The sequence below is a fragment of the Primulina tabacum genome, chromosome 8, assembly GCF_025594145.1.
Source record: "Primulina tabacum isolate GXHZ01 chromosome 8, ASM2559414v2, whole genome shotgun sequence".
Lineage (NCBI taxonomy): Eukaryota > Viridiplantae > Streptophyta > Magnoliopsida > Lamiales > Gesneriaceae > Primulina > Primulina tabacum.
The window spans coordinates 4,206,008-4,230,708 of record NC_134557.1 but is presented as its reverse complement, the minus strand read 5'-3'; the positions used below and the strand labels follow the sequence as shown (position 1 = coordinate 4,230,708).

Below are 24,701 nucleotides of genomic sequence, written 5' to 3'. Positions count from 1 at the left end.
GAGTTTTTTCAATAATGGGAAATTTATTAAATCTTGGAGGGATACAAAAGATAAAACAAAAAAACATAATGTACTAATATTCAATCGGTAAATTCCAATACAATTTGCTATTCTTTTCAGTTATTATGCTTTGAAAAAAAACCTATGATGTTATTATGCGTATGCAAGCGAAGTATGAGTTCGGTACTAAATAATTCCACCCTAAATTACTAAATAATTCCACCCTAAATTTATTTTATCTATACTATAATGTATAATATCATTGAATACCAGACCCGTAAAGTAACTGCTTTTAGTCTCTAAGTCATATAAGTTTTTTTTTTTAATAACCAAAATACAAGTCTCCATGACACCCTTGGCTTATTTTATGAAAATCATAAAATATAACGAAACAAAGACAGAAGTAAATAGTCGATGGGAAAAAACTATTCCAATATAATTACATTTTATATTATAATATAATCTGATATTTAATTTATATCTTATTTGATGATACCAAAGATTTCACGTAACTTAGATTCGGTCGTCTCGTGAGCCAAATAATTCAATACTTCTTGTTAATTTGATGTTCGTCTCGCTAGTCGTGTATGGGCTGAGCATGACTTCAGTTCGGCTCTGCACGAATGAACAAAGGTTAAGGGGTGTCAGAAGTGTTTTCGGCGTAACCTTTTCGATGCTTAAATCAGCACTGTGATATAACTAAATGTGAGAATAATAATGATAGTGATAACAATATGTGAATGTCTAAAATAATGAAGAATATCTGTTATTTATAAAGTAGCATGAGCTATGTTATCTTATATAGAAATAACTCTAGTAAGACAAATTCCCTAAAATTCAATATTTGTGTTGATATTATCTTATGTTTGGTAATTTATAAATTTGAATGGTATATCTGATTTTTTTGGTATTTTTTCTTTATCGCAAAGAATTTATCCAAGAGTTACATTAAGAGGACTTTATTCACCGCCTTACTTATCTAAGCTCGGTTCGAAAACTCTATCAGGAGCTCGGCTCGGTAAACTATGTCAAGATGTTAGGAGCTCGGCTCAGTAAACTCTGGTAAGAGCTCGTCTATGTGAACTATATTAGGAGTTCGACTCGGTAAACTCTGTTAAGAGCTCGGGTCGTAAACTCTTAAGCAGCTCTTCTGCTCTTCCATGAAGCAGCTCTTCTGCTCTTCCCTTGATCCGTCTCTTCTACTTTTTCCATACCTAAACCCTGAGCATCCGGTCTTCTCTTCCCTCGTAATCGTGAAGTGCGAGACAGACGAATATTCAAAATGGCAAGAAAGCAACAGATTGATTTCAAGAATACCACTTATGAGTGAAGTAGGATCCAAAACATGATTGGCTATGGAGCCCAAAAAATAGCATTTGCCTCTCTTTCCTCCAAATGAATACCTTGGCAGTTCCAACCTCCACCAAATCCAAGCCTCCATGATCCGAAACGCCCTTGAAACTAACCTCAGCCTCATTATAAAGCTCATCATCACCCTATCCTCTGTCGTCCCACATTGTGGTATTCATCATGCCCGCCAGATGTTTGATCGATTGCCACACAAGTCCGACGAAGGTTTTGTGCCACACAGATGAAATCTCACCTCATTCCTGTCCAGTTCTTAGAAGCAATCTCCTTCTATGTTGGTTTGAGGAAGAACGAAGGTTTTGTGCCAGATAACTAGTCGTTTGAACTTTTTAATGTGGGAAGGAACGGAAGTTCATGCGCATGTGCTTAAATATGGGTTTAAATCTAATCTGTATGTTGCCACTGCATTGATTAACATGTATGGAAAGTAGGGCAAATAGGTTTTGCAAGGAAAATATTTGACGAGATGACAGAGAGGAATTCGATATCGTGGACTGCACTAACCAGCTGTTATTTGAAGGCCGGGGATATGGGCAATGCAAAATCCCTCTTTGATTCGATGCCCAAGAATGATAAAGATGCAGCTGCATATAATGTGTTGATCGATGGATATGTGAAGCTGGGGAACATGGTGTCGGCTAAGATGCTATTTGATGCAATGCCAGAGAAAAATGTTGTTTCTTGGACTACAATGATTGATGGGTACTGCAGCAAAGGCAACGTAGATGAAGGTAGACAGTTCTTTGATGAGATGCCTGAGCGGAATTTATGTTCTTGGAATGGAATGATTGGAGGCTATTGTCAGAATAAGCAATCCCATGAGGCTTTGATCTTGTTCCAGGAATTGTTAGCCCAGAAATTTTTGAACCAGATGTTCTGTTGTCACTGTTCTTCCTGCTATGGCAGATTTGGGTGCTTTTGATATGGGGAATTGGGTTTACGAATTTGTGAAGAGGAAGAAACTGGATGGATCTGCAAGTGTATCGGCAGCACTGGTAGATATGTATGCTAAATTGGGGGGAAATCGAGAAAGGAAAACGAGTTTTTGATAATGTGCTTGGAAGAGGCGTGTGCACCTGGAATGCTTTGATTAATGGACTAGCACTCAATGGGCGTTCCCAGGAGGCATTAGAAACTTTCCTGGATATGAAGAGAAAAGGGTCTAAACCAGATGAGATCACCATGCTTGGAGTTCTGTCAGCTTGTAACCATGGTGGTTTGGTGGATGAAGGAAGAAGATGGTTTTATGAAATGGAAGAATTCAAACTGTCTCCTAGAGTAGAGCATTATGGTTGCATGGTTGATCTATTGGGCAGAGCCAGGTGTTTGGATGAGGCTGAGAGATTGATAAATAACATGCCTTAACGAGACTAATGGGATCATATTAAGTTCGTTCTTATTTGCTTGTGGTTATGCAAAGGAGGTTATTAGAGTCGAGAGGGTGGTGAAAAAGGTGACAACTATGGAGCCATTTTCTGATGGTAACCACATAATATCGAGGAATTTGTATGCAGCTGAGAAGAGATGGAGAGACGTGGAACGAATAAAATATTTGATGTTGATCAACGGTGCTAAGAAAGAAGTGGGATATAGTGCAATTGAGATCGAAGACCGGCTTTTGGAATTTATTGCTGGTGATATGGTGCATCCACATTTGGAGGTGACACATTTATTGTTGAATCAATTGCAGATGCACATGACGGGGAAGTGTCCATATTTTAGTGTAGAGTGGAAAGTGAGTGAAACTTAAAGGGGGTATAATTCTGAATTTGAACCGTGAACTGAAGTAGCCCAAAAGCGTTCAAATAGCATGGTTCGGAGTTTGTAGCAGAGATCACTCGGCAAAAAGCACAAAACAAAACAAAAAAAAAAAAAACGAGAAAGTGATGCAATTGGTGTCGAAGAAAATACAGATGCGTATGAAAGTGACACCCATGGTTTGGTCTGAGAATTGATGGTAAATCTTAATGATGCGAGGGAGCTAAATCAGAACATCAAGTTAAAAAGTTGTGAAAGTGGATGCCATTTGAGAAACAACGATACTGAGGTGCCAGTAAAGGACTGGACAGCATTTGACATCCATTTGATGCTACATCCCATTATATTGGCTCAATTTCCAAACACAAGCCATACTTACAGGCGTCATAAAACATGCCACAACGTCAGCGGAGGAACTCGAGTTATCACTCGAGTGATAGTATTCAGAAGGGTTGCACATGACACAGGAATTGAAATGAGAGGATTGGAGATATATTTCACCATAGGATTGAAACACAATTTATGAAATGCGCGTTTATACAAGTCATTATATCCCAAAGAATAGAACTTTATAATTTACAAACTGAAAACGAATACATATTGACAATTTCTGCTGTAACATTAGTCTCCTCCATATCTAATACCTCTTCGACAAACGAAAACTGTCCCAACCTAGGAGAGGCTAACCTGTGGATCATCTACGCCTCTGACCAGCACCTCTTCTTTTGCGACTCTTTCTCTGGGTTTTAGGGGCAGGAGGCTTTGACATAGAACGCATTATAGGTGATGTTTGATTGTTTGTGGGAGGATTGGGTGCCGTTCGAACTTGAGGGTTGGTGCCCAAAGGACTTCGGATTGGCTCAATCTTTACTTCCTCAAAACTATTCATCTCTTCCTTCACCTGCTTGTTGTCCATGAGAATGTCTTCCTCTCCCTGAGAGCATTTTAGAGATGACTAAACCAAGGATGATCAAGAAAAGAGGAGTACATCATAAAGAACTACCAATAGATAATTCACAAAATGCATTGTCGCTCGTGAATCCAACAGCTAAACAAATGCAAAAGCAAAGTCCTAACAGGGAATAATCTCAGAGTATTTTGCCGAATAAATCATTTCTACAGATGAATTAAAACAACCTTGAGGGGAGGAAACAAAATCTAACTCACTTTTTTGTGTGCGTTGGTAAAACTAACATGATTAGTGCTTCCATTTACACCAGGAATCACCTCATCACTTGTCACTCCATTTCCAGGTACAGGTGCATCACTCATGTTATGCTCCATCTTAAGCTGCGAAGCGATATAAGTTCCTACGGGCATTTTTTGCCCATTGTTTGGAGAAGTATTTTGAGGAGAGGCAATCAAAGCACTAAATGGCTTAAGCATGCTTGAGTCATCCATGAAAGATAACTTTCCGGCATTTTCACTCATCACCTTCTCAACTCTACTCTTCATTTTAACAACTAGTGATCGAAGAAATTCAATCTTTCCAAGTATGACTTCCAAAGGATTATCACCATCTCCAGGCTCAAGGAAGAGCTGTTCATCATTGACCCACATCTCATTGTCAACATTGACTCTCTGAGTTGTCATTGCTACAATATAAAAAAAACAAAACATTGGGTATAAGCACAACAAATTTCTGTCAAAACTATTAGTCTTAATTATCATTCCAAAAATATGATAATTTCTATCTCGTCAAATTCAACCACATAAGTCTTGTAAAAAACAAATTTAAGAAAAAGGTAAAATCACCATCATGTCTCTAATCAAAAGCACATTGCACAAACAAAAAGGAGCAAACTAAAATGTTCTTGTGAATGGGATAAACTCAACTAATTTTATATCCTTCACCAACCATCTCCAATCAAAAGTACATGGCACGTGCAAAATGAGAAAACTGAAACTATTCTAGTGATTAGAATAAGCTCAACAAACTTAATATCTAATAACAAGTTATAAGGGGATAATATGACGATGGCCCGAAGTCGTGGCTAGAGACCAGCTCTTAAAAATGTAATTAACAACAAAAGCTTAGAAACCAATGGACCCAATTGAATCAGTCCAAATGAACAAATAAGAAAAAAGAAAAAATCGCCAACACTTTCGTATGGTCATATGATGGCACTAGCTATTCATATTACGTATATCAAGGTTGAATAGTTAACACAAAATGAAATGTAAGTTGTCACCTCGATTCTTCAATTCATTGCCCTTAAGGAGACCCTTACCAGAAAACCTCTTACTCTCTGCAAAATGGCCCGTGCAGATTCTTAACTTCAGATAAATACAAAATGAATTGAACTCAACAGAAATGAAGAAAATATGTACCATGATATGAAAACAAGTTATGGCGAGACATATATGATGCTATATCCATTGAGTCTTCGGTTCTTTTTCTTTTCTTCCTCATGTAGACACCATTTCTAGGATTGCTGGAGGTAAAATGAAGGGATTTCACACCAAGACCTTCGAATGAAGGATTCTGCAATTGATCATTCTTTCGCCTACCGTATTCCTCAAGTTCTTTGTCGTATTTTCGGGCTTGTGATTCAAACTTACGAATTTGCAATTCAGTCCATTTACAACGCCACATCAAAGGTTGGATAAATGATCTCCAATGACCAGTGACCCTTTTCTTCCTAAATATTGCAACAAAAATACGCCAAATGTGATGACAAGAATGGAAACGCATTGACAAACACTAAAGATATAGATGAAATTACAATTTTTGAGCATGTTTGATTCATTAGGGGCCAGAAAAGAAATCAAAGAAGAGAGAATGAAAACCAAGTTGGCCCACTCAAAGCATCGATTTCCTGATATCTCATTCACTTCTAGTTTGGACAAACACCGCAACCTCCAAATTCACCCCAAATTATAAAATCCCATTCTACAGGTGGCCACACATTATCTAACTCCACTTTTTTACGCAAGATTCTCTACCTTTGTGTAAGATAAAAGATAACATAGTGCAGAAAGTTCAAATTTATTAATATAAAGCTCATTATGGTGCTTCAATTCCAAGACATGGATTTTTTACAATGACTTGTCTGGGATGAAGTGAAGCATTACATTCTCTCAAATCCATCTAATCACATTAAACCAAACAAAATCTAGGATCAGAGCAATTTTCAGTGCTGAAAACCGTAACTCGAGTAATTTCTCCAACTGACCAACCCAAAACCGCGGGTTCACTTTCAAGTTTCTCACGATTTATTTTCTTTACAAGGATTAAATGCTTAGTTTTGATGAGAAAGGTCATAGAGGAGAAAATAATGACTAGAAAACAAACCTCATTCTAAATGGTTCACCAAATCCATCAAAACCAAGAGATGATGAGGCATCACCATGAAACTCTGGCATAATTTCAGAGTCATCCAATGGGTCAATATTGTCAGTGTCACTGTTTCCAAAGGAACTTGAGCTCTCTGTTGTTTCATGGTATTCCGCTGCAACAAACTCTCGGCCACCAGATTTTGTGCAGTCTGTAATGTTAACTTCCACATTTGCATTACCTTGGACTTCTTCACTCTGCTCAGCCAAGCGTGTGTTGGCTTTACAGTCCTCATAACTAGCTGTAAATTTCATAAGTTCATCTTCAAGTTCTTTAGCGAAAATTCCACTTGCCATATAGGTCGAAGCCTTCATATTTGTTTCTAATTTCTCTCCAAGTGCTATACCATGATTCATTGTGATATACAATCAAAAATCTCTCATTTCGAGAACAGCTCAAACAAGAAATTAATAACACCTGAAAAAACATTTTACACGTACTGTGCTTAATAAATTTGTAATCAGCATAATAAGTAGAAATATAAAACTCAAAGAAATTTTATCAGAACATCAACTAGAAATGATCACTGCTATCAAAATCGCTTATAATAAAAGTTACACGATTGAGCAATGGGTTTCAGAGTGTGCTATGATGTAATTCTGGAATCGAATAAAGTGACAGTAATGCCCACTCAACCTTGATTTAATGTATGTGTATGCTAATGGTCGCACCTGAAACTGAAGAAGTTCAATCTACTGGTTAGTCAAACACACGAGTCAAATGGTTCAAAAAGGCCAGATTGCATTTGTTAGGTTTAATCTACAAAATCTTAAATCCACACGCCCAGATGCGCTTAATTAACGCAAGAAAAAAGATTAAAAGAGAAATTCCAACCTTTAATTTATTGTGTAAAAAGAAACTTTTCCAAATGCTGGTATACGAACTGCCTTATATTCACAAGATCGAGTTGCCATAATTCCACATACAGCCAATAAGCATAGATAATCTAATGAGATCATGCCGTGTGAACTCAATGGAAAGATACTCGGATAACTGTTAACTTGCCGCTTTATTTCTAACAGATACCAAATAATTCCACATACAGCCAATAAGCATAGATAATCTTATGAGATCATGCCGTGTGAACTCAATGGAAAGATACTCGGATAACTGTTAACTTGCCGCTTTATTTCTAACAGATACCAAATATGGTCATCTAACGCATTAAAAATACAAATATATAGCTTTTCTGATATGCGACTTGGACTTCTGTCATAAAAGCTGACCAAGATAGTTCAGTTTTTTTGATTTACTTTAGTTCAGTTTTTTTGATTTACTTCGGCTCCAAACCGAAAGATCACAGATCTCATACCACCCAAAGTAATCAAATTCATCATATTTTCTAAACTTGAATTCAAAGTCAGATCAATGTACAAGCATACCACTCAAACCCAAAAACACCAACAAATGAATGCATGAGGCACAGGCACAGGCACTTACAGATAATAGCGATAAAGGGTAGGCATCATATAAAATCGTGATTTCTCCAAAATAAATAGAAAAAAAACGAAAATAAAAGAAAACGATAAACATCAAGAAAGAATTCAAACGAAGTCAATCAGGGCTGTCAGCCCCAATAACGAATACAAATCTTAACAAAAATGCAGTGAAGGAAAGGAAAAAGAAACCCCCTTCCCTGAGAAAAATTCAATCTTGATTTTTCATCGAATCTCCTTCGAATACCCAAAACAAGAACTCGAAATTGACCATAAAACGAGCAAGCCACACGTGAAGAGACAACCAAAAGGCGATCATGGCAGCAAAAAAACAAAGACAAGTTGGGTTTCTGCCAAAAAGTCAAAACACAAAACTCAAGAAATTATTATTAATTATCAAAAATAAACACCTGGATCAAATTCTGGGTTGTCACCACCCCCACGAATTTGTTCCTCAGACTGTAGGGGAGAGAGAGAGAGGTTGGTAGAGAACTAAGGGAAGAATAGTTTGTTAATTGCGAGAAAATCTTTGCGTTTTTATAGCGAAGAGAGGTTTTTTGGCAGTGTAAAGTGAGATTGATGAGGGTATTCTAATATCTGAGTTGTTAAAATGGGTCAATCGCTGCCAAAAATTTCTTCTTTTTTTGAGGATACAATTTCCTTTTTCCTTCCTTGAATTATTTTAATTCTAAATTTTGTATATTTTTCCTTTTAGTGATTTGATTGTTTTTAGAAGTTCAGTTATTAAATTTCAGGCAAAAGATTAATTTCAATCCTAAATAAATAAAAAAATATTTTTAATATGTATGTGTTATAAAAGATAAAATAATTTTATAAACAATTTAATCAAAAGCTGGTAAAAAAATTTACCTAGTGAATTTTTGCGCATGTAATTGATTACTAATATTTTTTATTATTTAAGATACAAATAAATAAAATACCAACAACGAAAAAATGATCTTGAAGTTAGAGTCAGAAGATGTTATTATTATTATTATTATTATTATTAAGAAATTTCACAAAAATGTCATAATTTCGTTCACAAACACACACAAACTAGGCTAGGATCATATTTTTTGAAAATACACGGTATTTTTGGTTAAAGAAGTTAATGTCAGTTATTCACTCCAATGTAATGTATTGCATTAATGAATTTTTTTTGGCTTTTTTTTTTTTGCAGCCATTGGATTAAGAGTTGGGTACTATCAAGGGATAGTAAAATCAACGCGAATAAAATAAATATTTCTTAACAATGATTTTACCCCCCCACCAACATATGTTTTGAACTTGAGCGCATACATTCAGACCCAGAAAGAAAAATTATTTTAACTCACAACAGTCTCAATCTCAAATTTTAAAATATATGGAACCATCGCCAAATATAGCTAACTCGTCATCAAGAAAACTAAGCTGAACCTTTTATTTGCAGACTCTAAATGAAACTGTTGTCTACACAGATGCTCTTCCGACGGAAGATTCCATGCGATGTTGCTCGAGATTTCGAAGTACAATACGAGCAAAAATTTTGGCTTCGAGTGTGGCACCTGCTGCTGCTGCTGCTGCACGAAGTACTCGAGGAGCTCCAGCGTTTTGGAGAAGGTTCACGTGGTGCAGGGAATGCCGTCCCCCAGGGATCGTGAACTTGAAAAGTAGAACATGAGATGAGATGTCAACAAAATGCGGGCAGTAATAATCTGATTTATTTATAGCTCAAGAATATATAAAACTTTGTCTTGTGTGAATTCGTGTTTGATGTACCTGAAGAAGAGCAAATGCAGCACATGCCTTCAGAATAGAAGAAGGATTTCGCAGCATACCAACAAATCTTCCAATCTCAGCTCCACTGAATACAAATAGAACTATCAGGACAATGAGGACAGAGGTAGCAAAAGGTGCAAGACAATTATAGTTAAGCACGACAACCATTCAGACACCAAAAAGATAACATGGATTAAGGGCTCGCAGGGAATGATGTGATAGAATTAGTATGTCAAGAAGCTTGTGTGCGAGTCCTCTTTTGGTGTAAAAGGTTCAACTAACCGGTTTGAATAATGCAATAGAAAAATTATCAAATGGATAGTGGCAACTTGACAAAATTTAATAAACAGAGAAGTGCTTTGAAAAAGTCACGAAAATCTGGCCTCCAGTCTTCGGTTTCCTCGAAAGGCTGGAATTTGTAAGCAGATTTCAAAATAATGTGCATTGAACGTACATCTGAACGCACAGAAATCCATTGTTTCTTCCCAGACATTGAATTAATTATACAACAATCTTTAGATAACATGCACCATAAGTTTTCAAGCTCACGTCAATGCAAATTTGGCAGATCCCACAATCAGCTTTCAATTCTCATTTAGAACAAGCACACAAATCCTTCTGTAACACGAGAAATTGAGAAATCCAGAGAGAGTGGTCAAAGTTTTTTATTCGTAAAACTTGATCATAAACATATGGCTAGCTAATTGAAAATGGTTTAGACATATTTGTCATTAGAATTGCTAAAATGTAAAATAGGTAGTCTCCCCTGGGATTTTGCTTTAGACAGGCAAAAGAACCAATAAAATCCAGTTTACGTCAGTGATTGAGGAATATCATTCATACTGAATTAAGGGGAGAGTACCTCTACAAAACACATTAGTGTGAGCATCTGTGTACATCCAATCTATAGGGCCAGCAGTCAATTAAAACAAAAATTAACGCCAGTAAAAAACTGCAAGCAAAAATGCAATTTTAGGGAGGGGGCAAGAGAGAGGGGACCTGCATCTAAGATGACCTGCTTCTTGAATACGAGCACATTCTGTTACTTGATTCAATGCTGCAGGAGCTGATGAGGCAGCAGCACTGGAAAAAGCTTGGGGGTCAGTGAACGTTAAGAAAAATGCTTCAATGTGCTTCAAAGCCAATCTTCTGGCACCATCTAAGGTCATACTTTTGGAAGGACTGTTAGTTGATGTTCCTATCTGGGCAATTTCATCAATTCTGCACATAAATTGAGACTTTCACAACGCTGTGGCCAATACCTGCCACTTTCCACAATGGAGACAGGAAAAGTGATGCATATAAAATAATATCACCAAGGTTGTGTTTCGTTAAAATTTCATAAAACCCATCTCCTTGAAAACTGAAAAACTTTCAAATTTCAGCAGTTCATAACTTGCTAGATTTTTATTTTTTTTTTTGAAGAAAATGCCAACAAATGAAAGAAAACTTCTTGTTTGAATTCAAAGGCTTGCATATGCATTATATGGAAGTGGAGCAACAGGAAAGTATTGCATAAACAATTTATGTGTAAAATATCTAAACACTCCAATTTAAACAAGTCCATTATTATGTGTATCATAGAGTTTTCTGAAGCACAAACTCCTTAGTGATGCACAAGCTAATTTAGATTTGAAACTACGAATTTTAAAAGGAGGATATACTCACCTGAAACATTAATTTTAAATGTCAAAGTGAAGGGAATCTATGTTTGCCATAGAAATTTCATTTGTCTCTTTTTAGGTATGTCCAAATAACAAGAGTAGATCTTCCGAATATAACAAGGGGAGGTAGACGTACACATTTTAGTCACTTTTTACACCCCAGCATGCAAACATTTTAAACCTCAAAGCACTAGATGCAAAAGTCATCATTTGATTGGAGGTCTGAGTATAATGTATAAAGGGAGGGATATTAATTCTACAGATTTACTAAACTGACTAAAGCGCATTAGACTCTTTGTAAAATACCAAGTCAGATGTTGCACAAGTCTCGCTTGAAAAATATTTTATTTAAAGTTGAAGGGCGATGATTCGGTTTTAGTAATACGTTCTAAAGTCCTCTCAGAACATTCAGAGGTTTCCAGTGTATTGTATTTCTTGAGATACACATGAACATCATGTCAGTAGAATAAACAAAGAACCTTCATTGTTATGATTCCAGAGTTATCTTGTTTACTGCCTTTCAGAAACAGCTCTTTACTAAAAAAAACAACTCTTTACAAAAGATAAGCTGATGCAATGAGAACGAGTGCAAATATGGTATATGGTCACTTAGCTACAGAGCTGACATCGACCAATGCAAAACTTAGAAAGGAGATAATTGATAAGCACAAATCTATAAAGATTTTTAGGGATCTATTTTATCGTATTTGTGTTTATCTAGCATTTTTATTCCTTATTATGCACTTATTTTATATTGTTCCTAGGTTTAACCAAAGTGTGGAAAAAGTTCAATTATGGGAAAAAGATCAAAGAATTCAAATCCATAAAGGAAGAACCCAAAAAGAAAGGAAGGGTCTAAGGAGAAAGGAAGGAATTTTCAAAGATCGATTTTGCAAAAGTGGTATGGCCCCTATATCCAGGTCTGTATCCGCTGGTCGCTGAAAATGAATAAATATTTTGGGCAAAAATGATGAAACCCTTGTACCACTTCCGTGCTGGGTCTGTATCTGTGTAAAATTGAGCATATGCATTGTGATTATAATTTAGACGGATCCCCACGTGGAAAAAATCCTGGAAATTGCAGAAAATCAGGAAAAAGAGGGAATTTCCATAAAACTTGAGATTTTTTTATATTTTGGGAAGAATTCAAGTCCAAGCATGACTTTTTTATGGAAAAAATATAAATACAAGGTCTTGGACTTTTATTAGAGACTTTTGACACTTACTTTTGGACGGCTATGATTTGGGAGAAGAAGACAACTTCAAAGGAGAATCGAGCCAATCACACTGAGATTTTCTTATTTCCTTTCTAAATTTATTTTTACGAATTCATACATTGTTTTTATGATTTGTTTTTATTTATGAGATAAATTTATTTATACTAAGACCGCGATAGGGCCGAGACGGTACACTATTATAATATTTGGTTTGTTTTCAATTAACGATTTTTTCTTGCTCTCAATTATTGATTGATAATGATTTAATATGACTTGCAAATAACTTTATCAATTATTTACATGTTTGTCGATTAATCTTGAATTGGAAGATAATTATATAACAAAAACACATAGTAAAGTCAACTAAGAAAGAATTTGATTTCTATGCTGCAGTTTTAGATTAAATATGAAATTTCATTGAATTTAATGCATTTAAATCTAGAATGTGGCATTGAAATATGTTTATTAACTCGAGTAATTGATTAGTAAAGAAATTAGGGGATTTCATGGTGATTGTACAAAAATTTGATAATTAATTGAATTTCAATATGTGTCAGCATATTAGAGATTGACACTATTGTGTATCTTGATTCTTTTATTTGAATTTGAATTTTTTTCAATCATTATATACCGTTGGTTTAATTGGCAAATTTCCTTAGTTTTAGCTTATTAGATTTATCATTTTACCTTAACTCATTTAATTGATTAGTCTAGCTTAAGTTAAGTTAAGTAATATAAATTATAATATATGTTTGACAAGACTATGACTCAAATCCGACTATATTATAATTTGATTTAGTACACTTGCTAGTTTCCCAATCGAAAAGATCGGTCAATAAAACAAATTGCATTGTCTGTCAGTGGAATGTAAAATCTAAAAACATTTAAAAAACGACTACGAACAACAAAATGAAACTAAAATAATAGAAACCACGTTAGAGAATTGTTGAATACCTTCCGTCAAACATGTAAGACAGTGCCAACGCAGACATAAAGCGTGCCATTTTTGATGTAGAAGAAGAACAAAGATGAACTAGCACAGGAACCCCCCCTTCCACTACAATTGAGAAAGCATTACAAGGATTGAAAGCAAGATTCCAAAGAGCCCCTGCTGCAGTCTCGTGTACATCCTGAAAATATGATGCATGTGCAAAGATTCATTCATGTTTTGGTGAGAAACAAAATACTAATCATATGCTAAGATTTATTACTAAATGTGATACAAACAGCACACATATCGATCCTAGATGCTCAACGAGACTTAGAGAAAGATTACATTATGCACCAAATGGAAGTTGAGGTAGCAAAGGAGGAAGTTTATAAAATAGCTTGCACACATGCTCAAGAATAGTGATGTCCTACAATACCAAATATGAAAATTTTGAAAATAACCTTGGTCAAACTAAATTTTTTAAAAATAATTTGAAATCTTTATTTTTAAAAAATTTAGTTTGACCAAATTTATTTTGCTAACCATCCTTAACAAATATAGTTGTGTAACTATAATGTGTGACATGTTTTTTTTTTTTACCAGCACATTGAAAGTATCGGGAAGTCTTGCAACAAATTCCACATTAAATTGCGAGAATGAAAATTTGTATGAATAAAGAAAATTTTCAGTACAAGTTCTTTTTTCTTTCCTCTTCGGGAGTGTGGGTATTCTCAAATTACCACTCATCACAACCTATCATTTTTTGGTGCTCTTGTTGACTGCATGATAGACGGGACCCCATGCATCGACCCGAATTGTGAACATTTTTCTAACATTGCAGGACATGACAAGTAACTCGATGTCATTGATGCAGCAGTTAAAGAAATCCTCCACAAGCTGTCCGCCATTAAAAAACACATTGATCTTTAACTCCAAAACTAAAAATCCACAATAGCTAGTGATTCATTTGCTTCAGCTAATGCCCCTTCTGGTGGAAATGCTTGATAAGTTCATTTTGTATGTCTATTTCTTCGCGTGAAGTGGGATTATATCGTGAGCAAAAAGTACGAGTTGGAGCACCTTGATGCCAAACAACTAGTGAGAAATTCCATTGCAAAGGTGCTGCGGGACCGCAGAAAAAAAAAAAAGAATTCATGTGCAAGACCATGCTCCACCGTGAAAAAATGTTGCGAGTATCTCTCGTGCTGCGGAGTCCCGAATGGACGAACAACCAGAGGTCACTAACCATAGGCTTGAACAATGTCTTTGCGGCTATGAGATGGATAATCAGGTTCTTAACTTTCATAAAACTCTCCGTTTCACTCATCAAGAGGTTATTCTCCTTTCCACATTCTCAACAGATCACGACCTCCTGTAATTCATCCATCTAGAGAGTTCGATATTCCATTGGAAGCTTTCCTTCAACTAGATAGTATTATCCACAATCTCAAGCAAAATATGGCCAATACTAAGAATAGTATGAAGCAACCTGCTACTAAGAAAAGATAATATACAATTTTGAGTCAGTAGCGACTACCAGTCAGGCTTCAATCTTATGGACAGAACTCGACCTGCAACCAACAATACCCGAAACATAGCCGCAGTTTTTCGGCCCATATAGTGTTCTTGCTTGAACTGCTGTCGTGGCCAACTTCCTACCACTCCTGAATTCATCAGGTCTTTCAGGTTTCTCTCCTCAAAAGATATTACAATAACCATAATTTACACCCTTTGCCGCTCCGGAAAAATTAATTGATATTACTGTATGATCCTACCATGATCTTTGTTGCCATCACGGATACCACAACAATCTTAGATAAAGAATTCTAAGTGGCCAGCTATATGGTTTTCTGGATTATATTCAACTTTTAACATGAATGCAATCGGATGAAACTTACAGAAGTTCGCTACGTCAACTAATGAAAATCAAAATTAAGCAAGTAAACATATTTTATAGTAGGAAAAAAACAGAACAAACCAAATTAACCTACCATGCTTGGATGGCACAAATGACAACCGAAAAACAAACCCAAATGACAATTCTAATGTTGTCAACAAGAAAACTTACCGTAACATCTGATTGTGCCAGTGCAATTAGAGGTGCCACGCCACCTTCTCGGCCAATGGCAATGCTATTACGAGAAACATATTGTCAAAACATAAACGAATAGATAATAATTGGTCAGAAACTACATATCCACCAAATATGGGTAAATATGTCGAAAAAACTGACACGTTATAAAGCATAAAAGCTGATCTATAGACGAGCAGTTGGCAAATAGCAAAACTCCGTTGTCCAATTTTAAGTTTAAAATAGACATTGCCAGTATGATTTGATCTAATTTGTAGATGTGGATGAGATTTATTCTTGTTATGCCTCACCACCAACCAATTTACTTCCATTGTTTCATTGAATTTGGTTTTTCCAGGGGAGAATCCATCTAACTACCTAGAGTGAAACTGCCAAAATGGAAAAAATGGACAAAAACGGAAAAAGCATGAATGCTTAAACTAACAAAGTAACCAGCTACAAGTTCTTGAGGTTAAAGTTGAACTTTTTCTTGCTAAGCCTTTCGGTACTCCATACTGAAATTGAGATCATAGAACATCATAAGTATATCTAAATGCGAACAACTATTCTCTTCAACACTCGGACCTGCTACATGAGAACTTTAGTCTTGACGGTTCTGGTTTGTGTAAGCCAAGGTTTAGGAGGAGTTAAGCTGTACATTAGCTATTTGTCATGTCTGTAGAGACCCACAAGCATCAATAAACTTACAATGGACTGAACTGCATTAAAATCTCTGACTGTATGTCAAAATAAATAGAAGTTTGTTTTGTTAATTTCTGCTCGATTGGATTGGTGCAAATTGGGTACACAGACAATATAGAGTATTTTGGATTACAATTGTCAAAGACCATCATCAGAAGCAGAAATACCATACAAACAACTGTAATGCTTATACCTATTTGCTTCCGAAACTGACAATCCCCAAAGAGCACCGGCAGCCCTCTCCTGAAGGCCATGAGAGGCATTTGAACAGGAACGCGCTAGAACAACCTAGAGATCACAAAAAAATGAACAGCCAGCATGAGCTGGAATTCGTCCGCTACATTACTATGAAAACTATGTCAATAGATAAGAACCATTGGTGGTGTAAGAGTAGACCAGAAAAACAGACGGAAAAGGTAATACCAGACAGATCATGTACAACTCTGATGAATACAGTAGAATTGCAGTAGATAGCTTATGAGAAATAACAATTTTGCTACTATGCTAAGAGCAATTTTGTGATAGTTCACTCTGAATGCAGACAAAATCAACACAATCTGATATTATAGGTTATGAAATGAAGTAAATAGACTGCAACTTAATTTCCCCACCTATTAGAAATCCACTAACTGGATCAAGAGTTACTGGCCATTTTACAAACAATAGTATCTAATTACCATCATAACAGAGGCTAAAATAGAATAAAGCAGAGGCAAAAGAACATGTACACTTTTGCACACCGTTTCAAGGAGAATACAAAAACTTTTGGCAAAGACTGACTTAGAAACAGAAATATCACTCGAGTGATCATTCCTCAATCATTAATTGCAGTTGAATAACAACATTGTCAAAGCTGACACGAGCTCATCCATATTCGGCGGAGTGGATGAGTACATCAAACATACTCAAAATCATTCTCAATGGGTAGCCAAGACTCGAACACATTACACATATCTACAAAACCAACTATCTAAAAACAAGGTAATGTAACTTGGAGCTGGCGATGTTTTCTATGCCTGTGTACCAAGTTGGGAGGTAATACTGACTGACGTGTAATATATTACTCAAGTGTAAACTTTTCCAAGATATATTTCCTCGTGATGTTCATGAAAAAGATGTCACATACAACGACAATTTTAGAAGATTCGTGATATAAATCTCCACGGGAGAGACCACAAAACATAAGCATGAATGTGATAATAGTGAGATTTATCTACGAGAGACTCAACAATGTGCACAAAAACTTGCTCATCATCGTGATAGCACATTTCCGACCTGCGCAACTCTTGCATACGATACTCATTAATAGTGCTTGCTTCTCCTACTATTGATTTTTCCTGATTTCATAGGCTAAATTCAAGCTTAAGCACAGACTCTTGGTGCTTCTAACATAATGAAATACATTCAACTAGCTAGGAAAGCAAATACCAAGCAGAGGCAAGAAAACGCTTCTTTAAAAAATTATTTATTATTAATGGCTGAACTTGTGGTTCATGTAACGCATGCAGATTTCTATATTTTCTTAATTTTTCATAAGAAAACTAAACTCTAAAAACTCAGCAAGTCATAACGTATTGCAAAACAATAAGTGTATTTTCCAAGGGGCAGTGCACCAAAGTATGCCAATACCATTGTCCATTATGTATTGTGTAAATGACAGTGGAAGGCAAACACCAAAGACATCACTATAAAAGTCTCCAGCGACATTGAAGTGTTGAATTTATTGATTTTCTAGACACGATCCTGTCGTCATAATCCTGCCAGAATTCCAGCAAACCAAATTCCCTCCTCCACAGGCACAGAAATATCTTGATTCATTGACTACTATCACACACAGGTTCAAATCGGTGACCTTCTGGGAAGTGGTAGCTCATTCGAAGCAAGTTCAATAACTCGAAGAAGTATACAACACAACTAAAACCAACACTAAAAATTTCTTCTATCTAGCATGACTTTTCATGACGAGTGAAATGCAGAGGTGGCAACTTTTGGAGAGGTCCATAAATCAGTTAGGACCAATATATGATTCCTAAAAGTGAAAGTAACTAAGACATGCTTTTGATATTGTTCCCATAAAATAGGCTGCCCGAGAACTTACACATATGACCCAATGAATCTAGACGATTACCTTCATGCTTTTTCTTTTTGCCAATGTACGGTTTCAAACAGTTGGATTTTGCAAATTATCCCACAGTTTCCTCTAAATTATTAGTTGCTTGGAATCAATCAAGAGTATGTAAATGCTTTAATACAAAAAAATGCTATACCAATGCCTCAGCTCCACCAGCTGCTGCAATTGCTTCCCGATTTCTATCGTCAAATGATAAATTCCATAATGCACCAGCAGCTTCTTGCCTAAAAATTTTTTTTTGATAAGAAACTATTTTATTGGATTAGGAAGCAGTTACATCATATGTGCGGATGAGTAATCCGCTACAATGTTACAAAGAGACTATATTAAGGAACCGATGAATCAATCAATATTGAATCTATTTTCATTCTTACAGGCAATTAATGCATTTACATGACAAGGAAAAACCAGAAATGACCAGCCTCATGCAAAAATGTAAAAAACTCGAACATAGACATTGAAACTTCAGTAAATATACAATACCTAACACCATCATGGAGAGAGCGAGTAAGTTGCACGAGAGCTTCAAGAGCTCCTGCCTCTTGTCCCACAGCAGCATTGTTACTATTGCTATCTCCATGAGCAGCCAAATTAGCCAAAGCCCGAGCTGCCTGTACAATGACACCAAGGTGTATCACTCAAAAACTGGATACAACTTTTTAACTTGCCAAGAGAGTTTTTCAACACAAATAGTTAATTGAAGGTAAGACAGCCACAGAGTGAATATCACTAACATCCCTGGACTGCTCTAAAGCAGGGGCAAACCCAGCAATGGTGTGAAACAAAAAAAAAAACTTTTATAAATGTTTTTCATAAAAATAAAATTTCACCCCAAACAACATACTAAATCTCCCCTTCATCCCCATCGCTCCCTCCGGCTAAAGTTCTGGGCGTGCTTGGCTCCAAAGGACTTGCAAACAAGTTGTAAATATTGACCTTGGAAACATGAAAACAAAGTACATAACGAGAGTCTACAAACAAATTATCTTGGGACAACTTTCTGTGATGCATCAACCATCAAGGATGGCCAAACTCCTAATTATCCTATCCAGTGTGTTAAACTAATATGGAATATTCATGGTTAATATTCCATTCAATTAGAACATAACACCACCTGCTCTTGCACTCCTTCAACCTTGCAACTCCGAACAAGGGATACCAAGCCATGTACACCGCCCACTGCAGCAACTTCCACGCTACATTTATCATCTGCAGCCAAATTTGCCAATGCACCAGCCGCACGTTCCTAAAATCAATTGATTAAATAATAAACTGGAGCATGTTAATGCAACTCTGGGTCCATTTCCATTATAATACACTTCTATGCATTAATAAAATGCAAATAAAAACAATCGCCCCCTTAAAGCATACCAATACTCCTTCACCACCAGTACACCTCGACCATTTGAAGATGAGGTCAACTAAAGCTTTTACAGCACCAGCTTCAGCGATGGTACCCTGAAATGAAAAAGAATGAAGCATGAAATGGCATGAAAGTGAAGAAAAACATGCAGCAGAGATACAACCTTGTGCTCTTCACCCACGGAGAGATTCCACAGTCCTCCCGCAGCCTCTTCAGCAACTAATCTGTTTACAGACCGAGCAAGATTTGCAAGAATCCGGATGCCTCCTTCATCAGCCACAGCTTTCGCAACATTGGTATTCACCGATAAGTTAGCAATGGCCTACACACAAAAAAAGCACTTTGAGCATTTGGTCAACAACTAATTATTGCTTCTTCTACCATCTAAAAAGGCAGGAACAATTTGCAATAAGATCAGTAGATGATGACAGAGTCAAATGAAATGCATGAGCAAAACTATGGGACAACATTCTCCATAAGGCATCGATGAAAGAGATTTCACCTTAGCAGCTTCTGCCTGAAGCCCCTCCCGCCACGAGCAGGCAAGATTTAGGAGAAGGCGTATGCCACCATCTCGCAAAACTGCCTCAGCCCTTCCAGTGTCTATACTTGCACTTTCATCATCGATTACAACAAAAGTTGCAAGAGCCATGGCTGCCCTTTCCTGAACTTCCTCCTGGGCACTCCGCATGCAACTAAGCAACAAAGTTGTTCCTTGGTTGAGCCAGAATTTATCCAAACCACGAGGATTTCCCTCAGAAACTCGTAAAAGTGAACTGGAAATTATCCATTCCAACCAATTCATGATTTCGTCCAACTTCCTATCCTTGATCTTCGAGCTTCTCCAATCCAAGAAATTATTCCTCTCGTTCTTTGGTGTATCGACAAATAGGGTTGCTACTCCTTTAAGAATGTCGGTGAAGGCAGCTAGAAGCACTTTACCTTTATTGTTGTTAATAGAGAGAGAGGTGGTATCCACCTCTTCTTCAAGTGCCGGACAATTCAAGGCACACAAGACCTTCAAACTGGGCAAGGATGAAAACAATCTTGAAACAGTTGTAGGGTTAATATCTGTTCTGGAGGCATCTAAGCCTGTCAGGTTCGGTGGCTTACTCCATTTTTGTAACACCAAATTCCAATTTATATTAGTTGTCCCAGCAACTGAAAGGAAACGAACTGATGCAATATTCCCCAGGTATGTTTCATCTACCTTTCGGCAGTCAATGAATCCAATATCTGTCAAATTAGGGCAATGCTTTGCCAAAGCATTAATAGCATCTGCATCCACTTCACGTAGACCTGAGAGTCGAAGTTTCTGCAGCCACGGACAGCAAATTGCTACAGCTTTTACGGCATCACTGGTAATCTTTTCACAGAAATCTGGCCCCAGCTGAAGGCACTCTAGCGCTTCGTGCCTCGCTGCAAGTACAGAGAGTGTGGCATCGGTCATTTTTCTGCAACAGTCAGCACTGATCTCACGCAAATTCTTCGCGTGAAGATTTATGATAGCATCAGCACATTCAGGGCCACGGAAACGAAGTTTCTGCAGATTCTCGCACCGAGAGGCCAGTGATGCAGCAGCCACGGAATCGCACTTGTGGGGCCGCAGATCCAATACTTGCCACAAACAAGGTGATTTACCCAGAGTCCTCCATGTGCGGCAGGTTGACGACAGGCTCGCTCGGTCACGGTAGTTCAGACATGAGAAAAGCTGAAGTACTGTATCATCAGGTAGTTTGGTCCAATCAACCATTCCTTTCTCATTCAAACACAAATTCTCATCAATCTCGGGGTAACCAACTTTCTCTTTGCCCTTCCTAACAACTCTCCTCCGTACCCTCCTACTCATACTTGAACACTTCAGCGCAAACAAACTCTCCCACGGCAAGTAAAGAAGCTATCAACAACTAGGTAATTCAAAATAGCCTGAGATGATGCACAATATGATAAACTCTTGACACTCAATCCTAAAGCCAAAAAAATAATAATCTGGCAAACAGTATGTGATGAACTGCCTTTTCCCTTAATTTCTCCGAGCTGCCAAAACCAGAAACCACTATACCACAACAATCCTACTCAATCACGGGTTGCAACAAAGTCCTCAGACCTGAAACCAATAAAGCAAGCAATATCGGTCACAGCTCAATAGTACAAAAGACAAGATTCCATTGCATATCAAAGACTCAATTTTTTTATCGTAATCGTTGATGAAAATCAGGTGGCATAAGTAAAAAAACCCTTTAATCTCAAAACCCACATCCCAGAAACGAGCAAAGCTTCCTCAGATGAACCACACATGGACCCAGGAACGTCAACAATCCCTAAATCCTAAACCCACCAATGACATGAATGCGCGATAAAACAGAATATCAGTCTCAAACAGCACGCAAAAAATCCTTGCTGGAGATGGGATGAATCCCCAATCATAAATGCATCATCATCATATTAAGGCGAAGTCAATGACACTTTCATTCGTACCTGAGTTGTTTTAGCTTTGTGGGCCTTTACCAAAACTTTCAACTCTCCAACCTACGCAATAAATCTATCACCCATTGAGGGAAATTGCATTTATGAAACCTTGTATATGTTTCAGTAACGATACCCTGATGCACAGCAAAAGCAAACCGACTAAAACCTTTATCCGTGAAAATGCCTCGTTCCTTCGCATTCATTCAATTACACATGCGCAGACAAAAGACAGAAGGAGAAAGGGTAGGAGAGAATTGTGCCAAAATATCAAAGATGGAGACGAAGCAAAGACCCAAGTTAAGTGCCTTCCCGGACCCAAATTAAGTGCCTTGAAGGCTTGAATTGGCTACATTCTGAATATTTCCGCATTATTCACAGAATGAATATTTTTAATAACAGAAAGTAAAAATAAAATTTAAAAATTATATTTTATGTTACATATTAATAATTTCAATCTACATACACTTACAACGCCATTAGGTAATTGGTCGTAAAACCCGTAAGCGCATATTATATGACGGCATTTTATTAATTGGCGTAAACAAATATTTGATTTTTTTTAAAAAAAATACATATATAACAAATCAAATAATCAATTCTTTCCAACTTATACATTTATCAACGACATAAATAATACGAAATAAATGAGTCATACATATCAATATATATATATATATATATATATATATATATATATATATGAGACAATAAGTTTTTTTATAATATACGATTAGGTGATTTTCTTGGCTAAATTAGAAACATATATAAGTGGAATTTGATCCAAAACCTTGTGAATTTTGAGGCTTCGTCCTTGTCACTAGACCAATAGATTTATAGTAGTAGACAGGATAAATTAGAAACAAAGATTTATCATCTCTCGCATCTCTCGGCCTTACATATGATGATTTGTTGTATGGTGCTTGGATTCGCTGTAATAACATGATCATCTTGTGGATTTTGAATTCTATAAAGCTGTGAGATTGCGGATAGTTGTACATATCTACGGCATACGAGATCTGGAATGATTTTGAAGATAGGTTTCATCAGAGAATTTTTCGAACTAAGAAATCTGACTATGTTACATCAAAGATCGATGGATATTAGTTAGTATAATACTAGAATGAGGACCTTGTGGGACGAAGTGAAATATTTTCAATAGATTTTGCGTGTCATTGTGGTTCGGTGAAGGAGTGGTTGGATTATCAGAACCAAAAGTGTACGATGCAATAAGAGGTGCTTCCAACATCGAGCGAATCAAATATGATAAGCATGTTTGTTTGTTCACATTGTTATTTTCCTAATCACATTTTGACAAATGTTACAAATTGCACGGTAATTTGGGTTCGCAAAACCCATAATCACATATTACACGACGTCGTTCTAATAACGTCTTGAATTTTATCTTTTTAGTGGTTTATTTAATTAATTGACGTCAACAAATAATTGTTTTTTTTAAAAAATATTTATCCAACAAATCAAATGATATATTCTTTTCGACTTACACATTTTTTAATGACGAATCACGAGACAAATGAGTCATACATACCAATACATGTATGAGACATTATAAGTTTTTATCCATAATATACAATTGGGTTAGAGCTTTCCTGATTAAATTACATACATCACTTGTACAAGTGGAATTTGAACCAAAACCTGGTGAATTTTGAGGCTCCGTCCTTACCACTAAATCAAGAGATCATTGATATAGCAGACAGAATAAATTAAAAACAAAGATTCCACGTCTCTCGGTTTCTCATTGGTATATGATCTCGTAGTATGTCAAACAAAAAACCACAAGTGAGAGGTATGTAGGTATTTTTTGACTAGGGGAGAGGGGACTCGAACTAGAGTCTATACGGGAAAACCGAGGGTGAGACCAATTGGACGGTCTCAGTATGCAAGTATCGCTACGAAAACAAAACAAGAACAATAAATGTGTGAATAGAAAAACACGCTTTTTATCTTTTATCATTTGGCATAATCGTGTTTTGTATTAGTATAAAAGGGCTTGTATTTGGCGGTTAACTTGAGCTTTCAGATTCGATTTGTGTTGTTACTCTGTCATTTTGCATTTGTGATGATGAAGAATGATGTTTGGATTTGCTGTAATAGTATGTTCATCTCCTGGATTTTGAGTTCTATAAGCCGTGAGATTGCTAATACTTTGTTGTACTTATTTACAGCATACGAGATCCGGAACGATTTGAGAGATAGACTTCATCAACAAAATGAACCGAGAATTTTTCAAATTAAGAAACTTCTGACTGGGTTACTCAAGGATCGAAGGATATTGGTTCGTATTACAATAGAATGATGACCTTGTTGGGCTGAGACATTCACGTATTTGAAACCCAAAATTGGTGGTGGACTGATTCAGAACTTCAATAAACCTTCACAACTCACCCCATGGCTTTTACTAAATTGGGGTGATCGTATCAGTTGCAAATAAGCCATGAGTTATTCAAAGTAAAAATCTCATGAACTTCTGGAAAA

General features: G+C 36.5%; 2 protein-coding genes and 1 pseudogene across 7 annotated transcripts; 1 reads left to right on the top strand and 2 right to left on the bottom strand.

Moving 5' to 3' along the window:
• The first annotated feature begins 987 nt into the window (after window positions 1-987).
• LOC142553127 (pentatricopeptide repeat-containing protein At2g44880-like) lies at window positions 988-3,439 on the top strand (annotated as a pseudogene).
• A 206-nt stretch (window positions 3,440-3,645) lies between these two features.
• LOC142553128 (uncharacterized) lies at window positions 3,646-8,491 on the bottom strand. Of its 5 annotated transcripts, none has more exons than XM_075663140.1 (7): window positions 8,310-8,491; window positions 7,098-7,140; window positions 6,422-6,880; window positions 5,458-5,768; window positions 5,319-5,375; window positions 4,294-4,721; window positions 3,646-4,060 (listed from the first exon to the last, which is right to left on the bottom strand). In XM_075663140.1, exons 3-7 carry the CDS (start codon window positions 6,817-6,819, stop codon window positions 3,821-3,823), a joined length of 1,434 nt encoding a protein of 477 aa, XP_075519255.1. In that variant the 5' UTR covers window positions 6,820-6,880; window positions 7,098-7,140; window positions 8,310-8,491; the 3' UTR covers window positions 3,646-3,820. The 5 variants fall into 5 exon arrangements, with proteins under 5 accessions (XP_075519255.1, XP_075519257.1, XP_075519256.1 ...); XM_075663142.1 differs by having other exon boundaries at window positions 6,422-6,803; window positions 7,100-7,140; XM_075663141.1 differs by having other exon boundaries at window positions 7,100-7,134.
• A 603-nt stretch (window positions 8,492-9,094) lies between these two features.
• LOC142553125 (protein ARABIDILLO 1-like) lies at window positions 9,095-22,560 on the bottom strand. Of its 2 annotated transcripts, XM_075663136.1 has the most exons (14): window positions 22,372-22,560; window positions 22,215-22,265; window positions 20,239-21,843; window positions 19,900-20,058; window positions 19,745-19,831; window positions 19,488-19,619; window positions 18,857-18,984; window positions 18,510-18,597; window positions 16,436-16,530; window positions 15,538-15,601; window positions 13,493-13,668; window positions 10,657-10,878; window positions 9,658-9,742; window positions 9,095-9,540 (listed from the first exon to the last, which is right to left on the bottom strand). In XM_075663136.1, exons 3-14 carry the CDS (start codon window positions 21,583-21,585, stop codon window positions 9,349-9,351), a joined length of 2,775 nt encoding a protein of 924 aa, XP_075519251.1. In that variant the 5' UTR covers window positions 21,586-21,843; window positions 22,215-22,265; window positions 22,372-22,560; the 3' UTR covers window positions 9,095-9,348. The 2 variants fall into 2 exon arrangements, with proteins under 2 accessions (XP_075519251.1, XP_075519250.1); XM_075663135.1 differs by having other exon boundaries at window positions 22,215-22,560.
• Between the last annotated feature and the right edge of the window lie 2,141 nt (window positions 22,561-24,701).